This window comes from Rutilus rutilus (assembly GCF_951802725.1).
Source record: "Rutilus rutilus genome assembly, chromosome: 24".
NCBI classification, from domain to species: Eukaryota; Metazoa; Chordata; class Actinopteri; order Cypriniformes; family Leuciscidae; genus Rutilus; species Rutilus rutilus.
The window spans coordinates 10,988,547-11,000,071 of NC_140228.1; the positions used below are offsets into that span (position 1 = coordinate 10,988,547).

Below are 11,525 nucleotides of genomic sequence, written 5' to 3' on the forward strand. Positions count from 1 at the left end.
AAGCTAAATATAACGAATGAAGATTTAATATAAACTTGGCATTTGAACATGTGTGATTGGGCTCTACAATGTTTTAGTTGCGGCACATTCTAAGGTAATTTACTATAACATCGTCAAATGAAGTCCTAGTATAATGTTATTAACCTGATGAACACTGAACAGCCAGCACCTACTGGTTTTCATGGTGCATTATGGGGATTTTGCACTCCATTACAGCATATTTGCTTCAATTGCTTGTGAGGACCACCAACTGACACACACACTTTATTTATTTTTATTTTATAGACGAAGCCAGTTACAAATACACTATTATTTAACATCGTTTGGATTTTTTTTTCTTTTTAAAATGTTGGCCCTCAGTTTAACAAATATGAACACAAATGTTTGTCCCCATCAGGTGCAGATTAAAGACATATGTTCAATGTTTTTCCACTACAGATCTGTTTTATGTCTTGTGAAGTAAGAAAATAATAAAGTCTTACACAGCAGTAAACATACTACTAGCAATGCCAGAGTTTATTGCAGAGCAAATTAAGGTTGACAGATATCAGTTCAGACAGATTTGACAGATATCAGTTCTAACAAGTAATCAAATAGTTGTAACCCCAACACCTATTCAAAAGATCAATTTCAACTTCCCTGCTATTTATTTTGATAAACATAAATTTGGTAAATTATCCCCACTTGTCTAAGTAAAAGTTAAATTTAGATTTGATTCATGCACATTTTTTACATGCTATGAAAGATCAAACAATTTCTGTTTCTGGTAAGTGCCACAAAGAGGAGAAAAGACAGTTTCAGAATAGTATGCATAACTTGATAAATGTGTCCACCAAACTTTGTCAGAAGAGCCTTCAAACATGAAACCATTACGTAAAATCATCAGTAAGGTAATCAATCATACATCATATTTAAATCATTATGCAATATGACCACATCCTCTTTCATTACACCTGCCTTCGAAAAATAAGTACAGAATTAAACAACCAAAAAGCAAAAATCTGAGTTTCTATATAAATTACAATTACACCTTTTTCCAAAATCGCAACAAAACACAGACCAGAAAAGTGAAATCTGAAACAAGAACTCAATGAAACAATGAAAAGAAACTGACTCTGATAAACAAAAGTCATGACTAGATGTAACTCACAACTTCAGTAGTAATCTAAAGTTATTAATAGAAACAAAGCAGGAAAAAGCCACACAAAAAAAATGAAAAATAAATATTTACATAAACTATGGGAAACACTGTTCCCGATAATTTGATCCACCCTACAGTGAAATATGAGGATCACTGCCCTCGATATATACACGCCGGTAGGCAAAAACTACCTTCAAACACTCCACATTATGGAAGACACTGCTCCCGATAATGGTTTTAGAATAGAAATATAAATGTTACAGAGAAATGCTGTTGTCACTTAAATATTGAGCCCACGAGTTTGGTCAAATGGAAACCTGCTTTGCCAATTAATTGAATTGTTTCAGACCAACGAGAACTAAAAAGATACTTCAAGTTCAATGAGAAGATCTGAAAAACCATTCAAAATCATGACTTTTTTTTTTCTGGTTTCAGTTTTGCCAATTTATGGCTTTTCTTGAAAAAAAAAAAAAAAAATGTTTAAGAGGAACTGCTCCGTGAGTAATAAAACAGGTGCTTTTGAGCTCATTTCCTCAAGCACCTGTAACAAGAGACATTTCTGATGCCAGCTGTTGGTAACATGCATTTCTGTTAGCAGATGCTGCTTTTAAGAACTGACAGTATAACCGTCACAATTATGGAAGACACTGCTTCCGATAATTTAAAAATAAGAAGACACTTTTATAGTGATCACTGTCACTGATACATAAGAAATAAATATAGTATGGTCCTCAGTTGGTCACAAAGTCTGAGTTTGGGTTTTTCCCAACTAGCAGCCGAGAGCAAGGTTTACTCCATATGCAACTTGATAATGAGTCAATTAATGAGGAAAAACATCTTGAGAGAAATAACAACTAGAACTTGAAATGCACCCTAAAATCAGTTTTCAGAAGAGCAAAGGACAAATATATCCTTAGTCAAGCAATAATAATACTTATATTATATAATAATTAGATATTATAATCATAATAAATTATATAGATATCATTCTTATTTTATTATCTCAATATAGTTCTTAATGTTTAAATAACTTCCACAATTTAACTTAAAGCTGCCCTATCATACATTTTGAAGCATCTTGGGCAAAATTCATTGTTCCAAATCAAATCAAATCTACTTTCATAGTGGCAGGATTATGTGTGTATCGAGAAGCACTTTTAAGCAAAACCGATGTCAGGTTGGTTGATGCAATGCTGAAAAAAGCTATATCTCGTTGTCTAAGGACCAGATATCTCCAGCCAGGTCATTGGCACAGCCTTGGATGGTCCAGGTGAGTAGAGCAAAATTTCTTAGGACCTGGTCTTTGTCGAAGCTTGCTTTTTTTGTATGTACATCATCCAGGTACTTTTCCAGATCTGTGGTGGTCTGCCACCCATTACCAAAGAAAACGTGGCGGAACGGGATCTCTCTCAAAGAGATGTAAGGGGACAGAAAATTATGCTCCACCTTAAAAGAGGGGGAAAAGAAGAATGACAAGAACATGAGAACTTGGCCAATATGCATCAATCAATGATACAAGATGCGCCTAGAGAAGCACTTCACCTTCATTATGCGGTTATTGATTCTGCGACACATCTCTATGTCATCCAGGTCGCTGTTCTCGATGTCAATAGCTAGAGAGGCTGTGGCACGGCCAAAGGAGCTCTTTGCTGCGTTCAGCCACTCCGTTGACAAAGACTCAATTTGATCGACCTGTTGAAAGAATTTTGAGAAACGAGCAAGTTATTTTGCAGGTTCAAAACTGGTTTAAGTAAACCAGCATAACAAAAACATCATGCATATGACAAAAAGCATTACCTTGTCAGATTTGAGACTGTTAACACGACTGACGATGGCGCTTACGTGATCTGAGATCACGTTGCCATACGTGGTAACGTCCAGTTTGAGAATGTGGTCATGAACGAGACGAAGGGCCATCTGCCCAGCAACCTGAGCAGCAACCAAGGACAGCTGAACCACATTCTGACCGGTGACACGATCCAGTTCATTTTTACCATCCTTATCGGTTCCAAAATACTCGTAGTCACCAGTGGCCTGGTGAAAGAAATCATAAAATGAGTATGCAAACATCTGGATGACCTTTATGAACGGAGTAACACTTAGGGCCATCAGTCTCTTAAAAGCACTGGGTAGCGAGCTTGAATAGTAAGAAAATGGCTTTTTGGGAAACTTAAGTAAGGTCAGGCGCAATGATTAATTTATCAATTCATAAAAAAAATTTATTGTTAAATTGACAGACCAATAAAACATTAAAAAACACACTTACCTGAGAAGAGATGAAACTAAAAGACACAGATGGGATTCCAGAAAAGGCCAGGAAAGGATATGCAGCATCATCCATCTGCATTGGCGTCAGACTGGGCATAAAACGACAACTGATTCAAGAGCATGTGCATGGCATATCACTACAGAAACAATCATGATTATCTTGACGTTTCGATCCATTATAGCAAAAATCAAAGCAGATTTACTCACAGAGATGACAAACTTCCACCGTAACTCTGGAGAAGGCTTGAATTTGACTCAGTGTTTTTGACTTTTTTCAGGGTGTTCTGCAGAAGGGTGTGCAACAAAGGACTGGCAGAAGCTTTAAAGGAGCCCACACCTGATGATTAAATAGAAACATTTAATTTTTTTAAAGGATATGGAGAAGAGTAGGGAAAGAACCTACAAATTACATTAGTGGAACTCGAACTTGTCCACCACATGATCACCATAGAATTTCTCAGGTGCATAGGCACTAATATGTATTAGGTAATATAACTGCCATGTATCTTTTCCAATATGATATGTTTTTACCACAAAATCAAACATCTTGGAATTTCTACTAATATGGAAGTGTTGAATTAATGGTTTACAGAAATGCATGCTATTCAGAAAAAGGCATAACAGAGATATTTAAACGCATTTATTTAATTATTTATTTGTCAAGTTATTCCGTCATTCACACTGATAAAAAAAACAAAACTGTTGGGAAAAGATAATGATTTAACATCTTGCTACTCTCAACCTGAAGAACATAATTTGTATTACAGCCTTCATTTGAAATGTCTGAAATGCTGCTAGCCCTAGCCAAATTGTGTAGATAAGTAAAGAAGAGAACGAGGAAGCAGAAGAAGAGGAAATAGAAGGATCAGTACTCCTACTCCTACTCCTACTCCTACTCCTACTCCTACTCCTACTCCTACTCCTACTCCTACTCCTACTCCTACTCCTACTCCTACTCCTACTCCTACTCCTACTCCTACTCCTACTCCTACTCCTACTCCTACTCCTACTCCACACAGTGAAGAATTAATACAACAAAAAAACAGTCATGACATTTTGTCTTTACAGGAAATTGTGCAACTTGGTACGGAAACACATTAAGACATCGTGACAAACCTTAATATATATATATTTAAAAAACATTTGTAATTTGTTGTACAACAGCCTATAATAAACTTTGATCACTTGCACTCAGTAAACTTACCAGTAACAACCCCATCCAAACTGATGTAGGTAAAGGCTTTCCTGTCCAGTGATGCCCAGTATCCCTGTTTAACACAGAAGAAACAAGACGTTACAAAACCGTAACTGAGCTTTAAAGCAAACTGCTTACAATTATTGCCAAGCACAGATGACATTGGCACACAAACCTCAAGCCATTCAGTAACTCCAACGTTACCAAAATCCCCTGCAGTCCAGCTGGCAAACACAATGCTTCTTTTGGGTTTGAAACCATCTAAGGTGAAGAGGACAAGGAGTGAACGCATGCCACAATCTACTGACAGACTGCATTTGAACACAGGTAGAAAAGAACATACCTTTCTTCAACTCTGTGAAAGCCTTGGCAAGCTCCATCAGAAGAGTAGTGCCAACTGTAGACTTGGCATATCCCCAGCTCAGGGAGTCCCTCTGCGCTCCAATCACGACATAGCGATCTGACGGATTCAGACAACCACAATGAGACTGAAGACGTTCAGATCCCTAGACTTACTTAAGCAAAATGTAGAAACTCACCAGGGTCAACGTATCCTTTGATGACTCCAAACACGTTATGGATCTTGGTGTCAACAAGATTATTATAGACAGCTACGTCTACTATGTCAGTTTCTTGTCCCAACTTGAAATCCAAGAATGTACCTTTAAAATGGTCAGGAACTTTGCTTGCTTGCATTTTTCTGTGAGAAATTAAAGAATACCAATTAATTTAGATGTTTCTGAAAAAAAAAAAAAAAGTGATCAAAGTAAACCAAAACTATAACGTACGCAAATATTTGTTTTGCCATTTTATTAGTAATCGTCTGGGCGAGAATTCCTGGAAGACCAGAGGACCTGACTGGAGGAAACTGTGTGTGATTAAAAGACGGGAATCCTGGGGTGTAAGGATCACCTGATCCGAGGTGGACCTGTAATTAATGACCAGAATGAATGAATAAACAACAAAAACAATAAATAAAACACATTTATGATTTTACTTGTTCAATTCATTTTTTTAAATTCAGTTCAAACCATCACTGTTACTGATTTTTAATGTATTGTAAAAGTCAAAATTTAACAGGCAATTTATATTGCCTTTGCCATTATCTAAAAAAAACCATTATAATAAATATATTATAAAGACTATTATAAAATAAATAAATATAATTCGTTTTTCAAATTTGAAATAAATATTGATTTATTTAAATTAAAGAAGTTGTAATAGCAAAACAGTCAACACAACCATATGAAGTTCATTCTTCTGCATAACTTACATGACCATAGAGCTCAGTATCCTCAGACATTGTTTTATAGTCAGCCTGGTCTGGGTAGATCAGAGCTGCTACTGCACCCATCTTAGCAGCATTCATAACCTAAAATGGTGACAAACATATTTTGATCAGCACCAGCAAAAAGTATGTTACTATTAATAGACTGTTACAGTTAATGGAGTTGGGCACATTTAACCATGAGTGTCTAGCAAAACACTAATAATTCAGAAAGAAAATTAACTTAATGCGTCACCTTCTGTGCCATGCTGATTTTTCCAGCTCTCATCAGTATGACAGACCCATTTAGATTCACGTTGTATTCGTTCTTCACAGTCTGCAGGTCAGCAAGCTCACCATAGTTGATGTACACCACTCTGCCCTGTGAATATAATTGTTTGAGAAAATAATTGAGAATGCAAGTCATGGGACAACTACATGACATAGCTGAATGACAAAAAAAAAAAAAAAGTGTTTCCTGCAGAGGAAGATAAAGGCTCACCTTTTTACGTCCTGTTTCACTGTAAGCCAGGAAACCCTTTGGACTTCCGATCTCCTCTGAACCAAACCACACTTTGTTTGGACTGGAGCTTTTAGGGTTAAAAACAGTCCAGATTACAAATAGCGCAATCAAAGGAAAATGGAAGAACTATGACTGCAGCTGTTCTAATGTGTTGCTATGCGTTTTTTTACGGTGTTCAACTGCTGTGCAGTTGCCAGAGTATACTTGCTGGTTGCAGAGTGATTTCTTTTTATCGTACAGTGTTTCTGGAGAGCCTACTGACCTGCTAGGATACTGTAGCTTCACATAGTGCTCATCAACCCAGGGCTCCATATTCAGTTCCGTGAAAAGTTCATGGATTTTGTCACCTAACTTGTTATCTACAGGTGATCCTGCATTACGGTCCCTCTGGGAATTCTCACTTGATGGAAGAACAATGGAAAGTCAGAAAAGAACAATAGCAGATGTGTACATTTACTCATTCACAATTGTGTTAATGTTTAACCTGACAATGCTAACAATAAATCAATAATATTAAAGGGAACATTTTAGTTTAGGGTCCAATTCTCACTATTAACTAACTATTAACTACGACTTTTGCCTCAAACTCTTAATTACTGCTTATTATTAGTTGTTTTATTGTTAAATTTAGGTATTGGTTAGGATTAGGGATGTAGAATAAGGTCATGCAGAATAAGGCATTAATAATATTAATCACATATTATGTGCTTTATAAGTACTAATAAACAGCCAATATCCTAGTAAAATGTTTGCTAATAAGCTAGTTAAAAGTGAGAATTGTATCCTAAACTAAAGTGTTACTATTTTAATGATTTAAAGATACCTTAATTTTGTTTTGATGTTTTCAGCTGACAGTTTATCATTCAGAAGTTTAACAATGTCACTCCAATCCAAAGAGGGTGCAGAAGCATCATAATGAACATCTTGATTTTCTTGAACCTTTTGAGTTGGCTGAACTTCAGTGTTTTGAACCTTTTGAGTTGGCTGAACTTCAGTGCTTTGAACCTTTTGAGTTGGCTGAACTTCAGTGTTTTGATTCTTTTGAGTTGGCTGAACTTCAGTGTTTTGATTCTTTTGAGCTGGCTGAACTTCAGAGTTTTCCAAAGAGCAGGAAGGCGACTCAGACTTACGGTGGACATAGTATCCAATGACTAAACCTGGCACAAGAAAAAAGAAAAAAAAATTAGAAAAAAGAAAACAAGAGAGTAGTTTCTCACATGAGTCCTAGGATAAAACTGAGAACAATAATTACTTATTGCATGGCTCTCTGAAACACTTCATTTTGATTGGTCACTTACAGCATTATGGGGTCAAGCATTTTTGTACTGAACTGACCATCATCCCTGGACACATTTATATCACTTTTAACAAATGAATTAAATCAATATTCTCATATCTGTTTATTTATATTTACATGGTAAACAGTAAACAATTTATGAAGTGCATGGGATACTGCACATAAACCAAGAATAATACAAGATCACCTGATCACCTTTCTGCAATGTGGAATCATGGAATCCAGTCATAAAAACGGAATTTACTGTATAATGTGGAATGTCATAGATTTGGCAAACTTTGGATGAACAAAAAGTATGGGTGTACACTTAATCAAATCATGATATGATCTCACCGATGTGACCATTCTAGGCTGTTCCCTGGAGCATATACGATCACATCAGTGTGATTATAATGTTCAGTGTGTCATGTGATCAACTGCTAAATTCAAATCTGCTCCAGCAGAGACAAATGTACTCTGTGCTTGTCAAACATCACAACTGTTCATTGTTTTCAACCACATAATGTTTCAGACATCTAAATACACACGAGTACAAGAGAAAGTTTGTAAAATACACACTTATGTTGATGGACGTAATTTGATTTTATACATATCAGATACACATAGGTAACTATAAAGTTTACTCTATTCTTCTTCCAGTTCACTGGCCACTTACTTTCATGTCCTTCAGAAGAAGTGGATGAATTTACATGATGTAATTCTGGCAGCTCTAAAGTACCAGCATCCATCGCCCATTGTAGATGAACTAACATGATCATTATAAATGTGTTCAAACGACCATAAGGCCACTAGTTTATTACTCTTTAATAATGACTGAATGATATTTAATGACATTAGGATATGGTAAAGAACTGAATAAACTACAGAAACACTCACCCACACAGAAGACAGTCAGTATTACACCCACGCAAACCAGAATCCTCCACTTGGTCAATGGCGCAGAAACACTGGATCTCATGTACTCGTCGCGTTGCACGTGTCCTTGTTCTGTACCATCCATTTCCTCCTCCTCACCTTCCACAGAGAGCTTCACCTCCACACGACTGCTGTCTCCATCAGGATTCTGACTGAACCGGCTGTATGAGCGACCGTTTACCTGTTAACAGGGGGGGGGGGGGGGGGGGGGATAATTAAGCTTCAAATTCCAGAAAAATACACAAAAGTCAATGACAAGTTTGTTCAAAACAGAACTTACTATTCTCGAAAACTTCATTTTGGCTTGGTTAATTGTTCCTGCCATGGAATCTGAAACGGAAGAGATATATCTTTAGCAACAAAGTTTCTCACAAGATCAGACACTGAGCCCTTTTTTAAAGTCTCTGAATTCATAAACACAGTCCTACTTGTTCAAAGTCCAAACATTTTTTTATCCACTGATAAAAGGACAAGTCTTTTGATTCGTTGAACTGCATCCAAAACCCAGAGCCGCCCTCTACAGCGGCTCCAGAGCTAGTTAAAGCAGTGATAGGAATCAATATGCCGATTATATAATGTTGATAATGTGACGTGCACCAAAAACATTTAGCCTACTAATTGTGAAATACTATGTTTAGTTTAAATCTAGTGGCCCAATAACCCATTTACACCAACTAAAGGAAGAGTGACAAATACAGATGGAAAAATACAAAATTACTTTTACATTCACGCATTTAGTAGTTGCTTTAACTAAAGCATCTTTCAACAAGAGAAACATAAGCAATTCAACCCAAATCCAAAAATATTTAAAGTATACAGTACAATGCCAGGTTTCTTATACAGCTAGATTAGGGCAGAGGAGAAATGTAAAAGAAAAATTTATTGTGTTGGCGTGCATTGGTTTAAGGTTTAAACTTGTATATTAAACAGCAACAATACCCAGATAAACAAGCAATGACAGAAAAATTTGAGCCACAGGTTTATGACCCACTTTTTTTTTTTGAGACAGTCTTTGTAAAAACTGTGGCTTTATAATTAGTGAAAAATTACTTGTTGCAGGACACACTTCCCAATAATGTCTGTTGTTCTGAGGTTTATTATATCATTTTTCTGCATTTAACTGAATCTACCATTGTTTGAATGACAAAACAATTGTTTCATTAGAGGAAGTAGTCAGTTGCATGTGGCTAGGATAACTTCCTACTAATTCAACCACCAACAGCCACAATTGGCGCCAATTTCACAGGAAATAGTTTGGCAGTTAAGACTGAAAACAAAAACGCTAGAAGGCCAATGAGTCAGGACTAAATAAACGTTAAGCCAAACCCAATCCAACCAGTGCCTTAGTTTAGATTGTGACCTTGATAATGCCTATACTATCTGCAATGATATTTCAAGGTTCTTGAGCACAAAACAGCATTCATCACGTTTCAACGACCTTGAACAGGAAAATAATTATAAGAAGTATAAAGCGGGTTTAATAATCAAATAAAAACCGGAAATTACAATCTCCTCTCTATTCTAAGTTTTTCTTAGAAATTTATTCATCCAGAAAAGGTGATCAACATGTCAGGGTGTCCCCTTCCAAGCATAAATGCAATTTAAGCTCAATTAGACATGGAAGCATGAAGATATTATCCTTCAAGACATGTGAGAGTCACAAACAGCATCAGACACTGATATGGAGGAGGGTTAACAATGATTTCTATTGTAAATCAGGTTATAAACCACTTAATGCAGAGCATTGAGAACCAGCAAAATTAGAAAATATCTTTTTTAACGTTATTCTCATCTCCAGACTACAAGGTTACAAGGAAGTTCCTTATTACAGCACATGCAGCAAGGACGAATATCAATATATTTATTTATTTTCACTGTCTGTAAAGCAGTCATTAAGTTTATATAAGGCAAGAAAATAAAGCAAATAGATTTATTACTCTTTATAGAACACCTGAAGGTCAAATATTTTAGCACTTCCTGCCCACGTGCTCGTGGCGTAGAAATATAGTTCACCCTTACTTTAGCCTATGTTCTAGAGAAATTAATAATAGAACACAACCTTAAGCACAAATTAATATTAAATTCAGATCATGTTATGCCAAGTAAGACCTTTTTATTGTTGTTTATTACCCATTTACATTTCAATGTTAGGTCTGTATTTCCGCCTACATAATCATCGTCAAAGAGACTATCTACTGATCTTTCTAGTTTTAACCACATAAGTAATGTGTATTTTTAACATTTTAACAATAGTGCAAACCGCTAAAAAACATACAGCAACAATCAACTTATTTATTCACCGAAAGCATGGGATGAGGTTCAATGACAGTACACGATATTCTCACCGAGCTGTCATTGCAGCCATCCTGCTAATTCAAAAAGCGTAGCAGCTAGTGGCTTATTGAAGTGCAACATTCTTGCTTTTACATGAGAAAACTGGTCCTGTAAATGAATGTTTCTTCTTATGTGTGTTATTTAAATGCCAGTAACGTACTTACTTGCAAACGCGAATTTTGAATGTCCTGAATGTTCTCCACGCGCTCGGTCACCAACACCGGTTAGGGTGGAACTCGCACGGCACGTACACACGCGCGCACGCGCACTGGAGCAGATCTAAACGTCACTTCCTAGTTCCTCCTAACAGGCTTGTTGATCAGCCAATAAAAGATGTAGCCTACACTTCACATGGACAGTGCCAAATACATTTCTGTTTAATAATAAAATAAAAGAAGTCCATTTAAAAATGATTCCTCATTATTACTCTTGTAATAAATATTTAAGTAAATTTAACCGAAATGTTTCCCCAGTCTGCTCTTTTTGCCAAAAGGAGGAACATTCTCTTTCACTTCACACTTTCACATATATATAAGTACTGTAACTTTAAAAAGTAACAAGTTTGGATATCTAATGCCCGTGTCC

At 36.2% G+C, this 11,525-nt stretch overlaps 1 protein-coding gene across 1 annotated transcript; it reads right to left on the bottom strand.

Annotated features, from left to right (window-relative positions):
- Positions 1-2,111: 2,111 nt before the first annotated feature.
- On the bottom strand, positions 2,112-11,261 carry tfr1b (transferrin receptor 1b). Its single transcript, XM_084399336.1, has 18 exons — positions 11,105-11,261; positions 8,887-8,936; positions 8,568-8,787; positions 7,218-7,551; positions 6,657-6,794; positions 6,374-6,461; positions 6,128-6,253; positions 5,878-5,976; positions 5,393-5,532; positions 5,144-5,304; positions 4,948-5,064; positions 4,780-4,865; positions 4,614-4,677; positions 3,617-3,746; positions 3,408-3,498; positions 2,939-3,175; positions 2,684-2,833; positions 2,112-2,587 (listed from the first exon to the last, which is right to left on the bottom strand). Exons 2-18 carry the CDS (start codon positions 8,929-8,931, stop codon positions 2,345-2,347), a joined length of 2,469 nt encoding a protein of 822 aa, XP_084255462.1. The 5' UTR covers positions 8,932-8,936; positions 11,105-11,261; the 3' UTR covers positions 2,112-2,344.
- Positions 11,262-11,525: the final 264 nt, after the last annotated feature.

Coding starts and splice junctions, on each gene's coding strand:
- tfr1b (XM_084399336.1), bottom strand. CDS start 8,931: ATGGCAGGAACAATTAACCAAGCCAAAATGAAGTTTTCGAGAATA. Junction 7,552..8,567: donor ACTGACTGTCTTCTGTGTGG/GTGAGTGTTTCT, acceptor TTCTTGTGCCAG/GTTTAGTCATTGGATACTAT. Junction 5,065..5,143: donor CAAAGGATACGTTGACCCTG/GTGAGTTTCTAC, acceptor TGAATCCGTCAG/ATCGCTATGTCGTGATTGGA.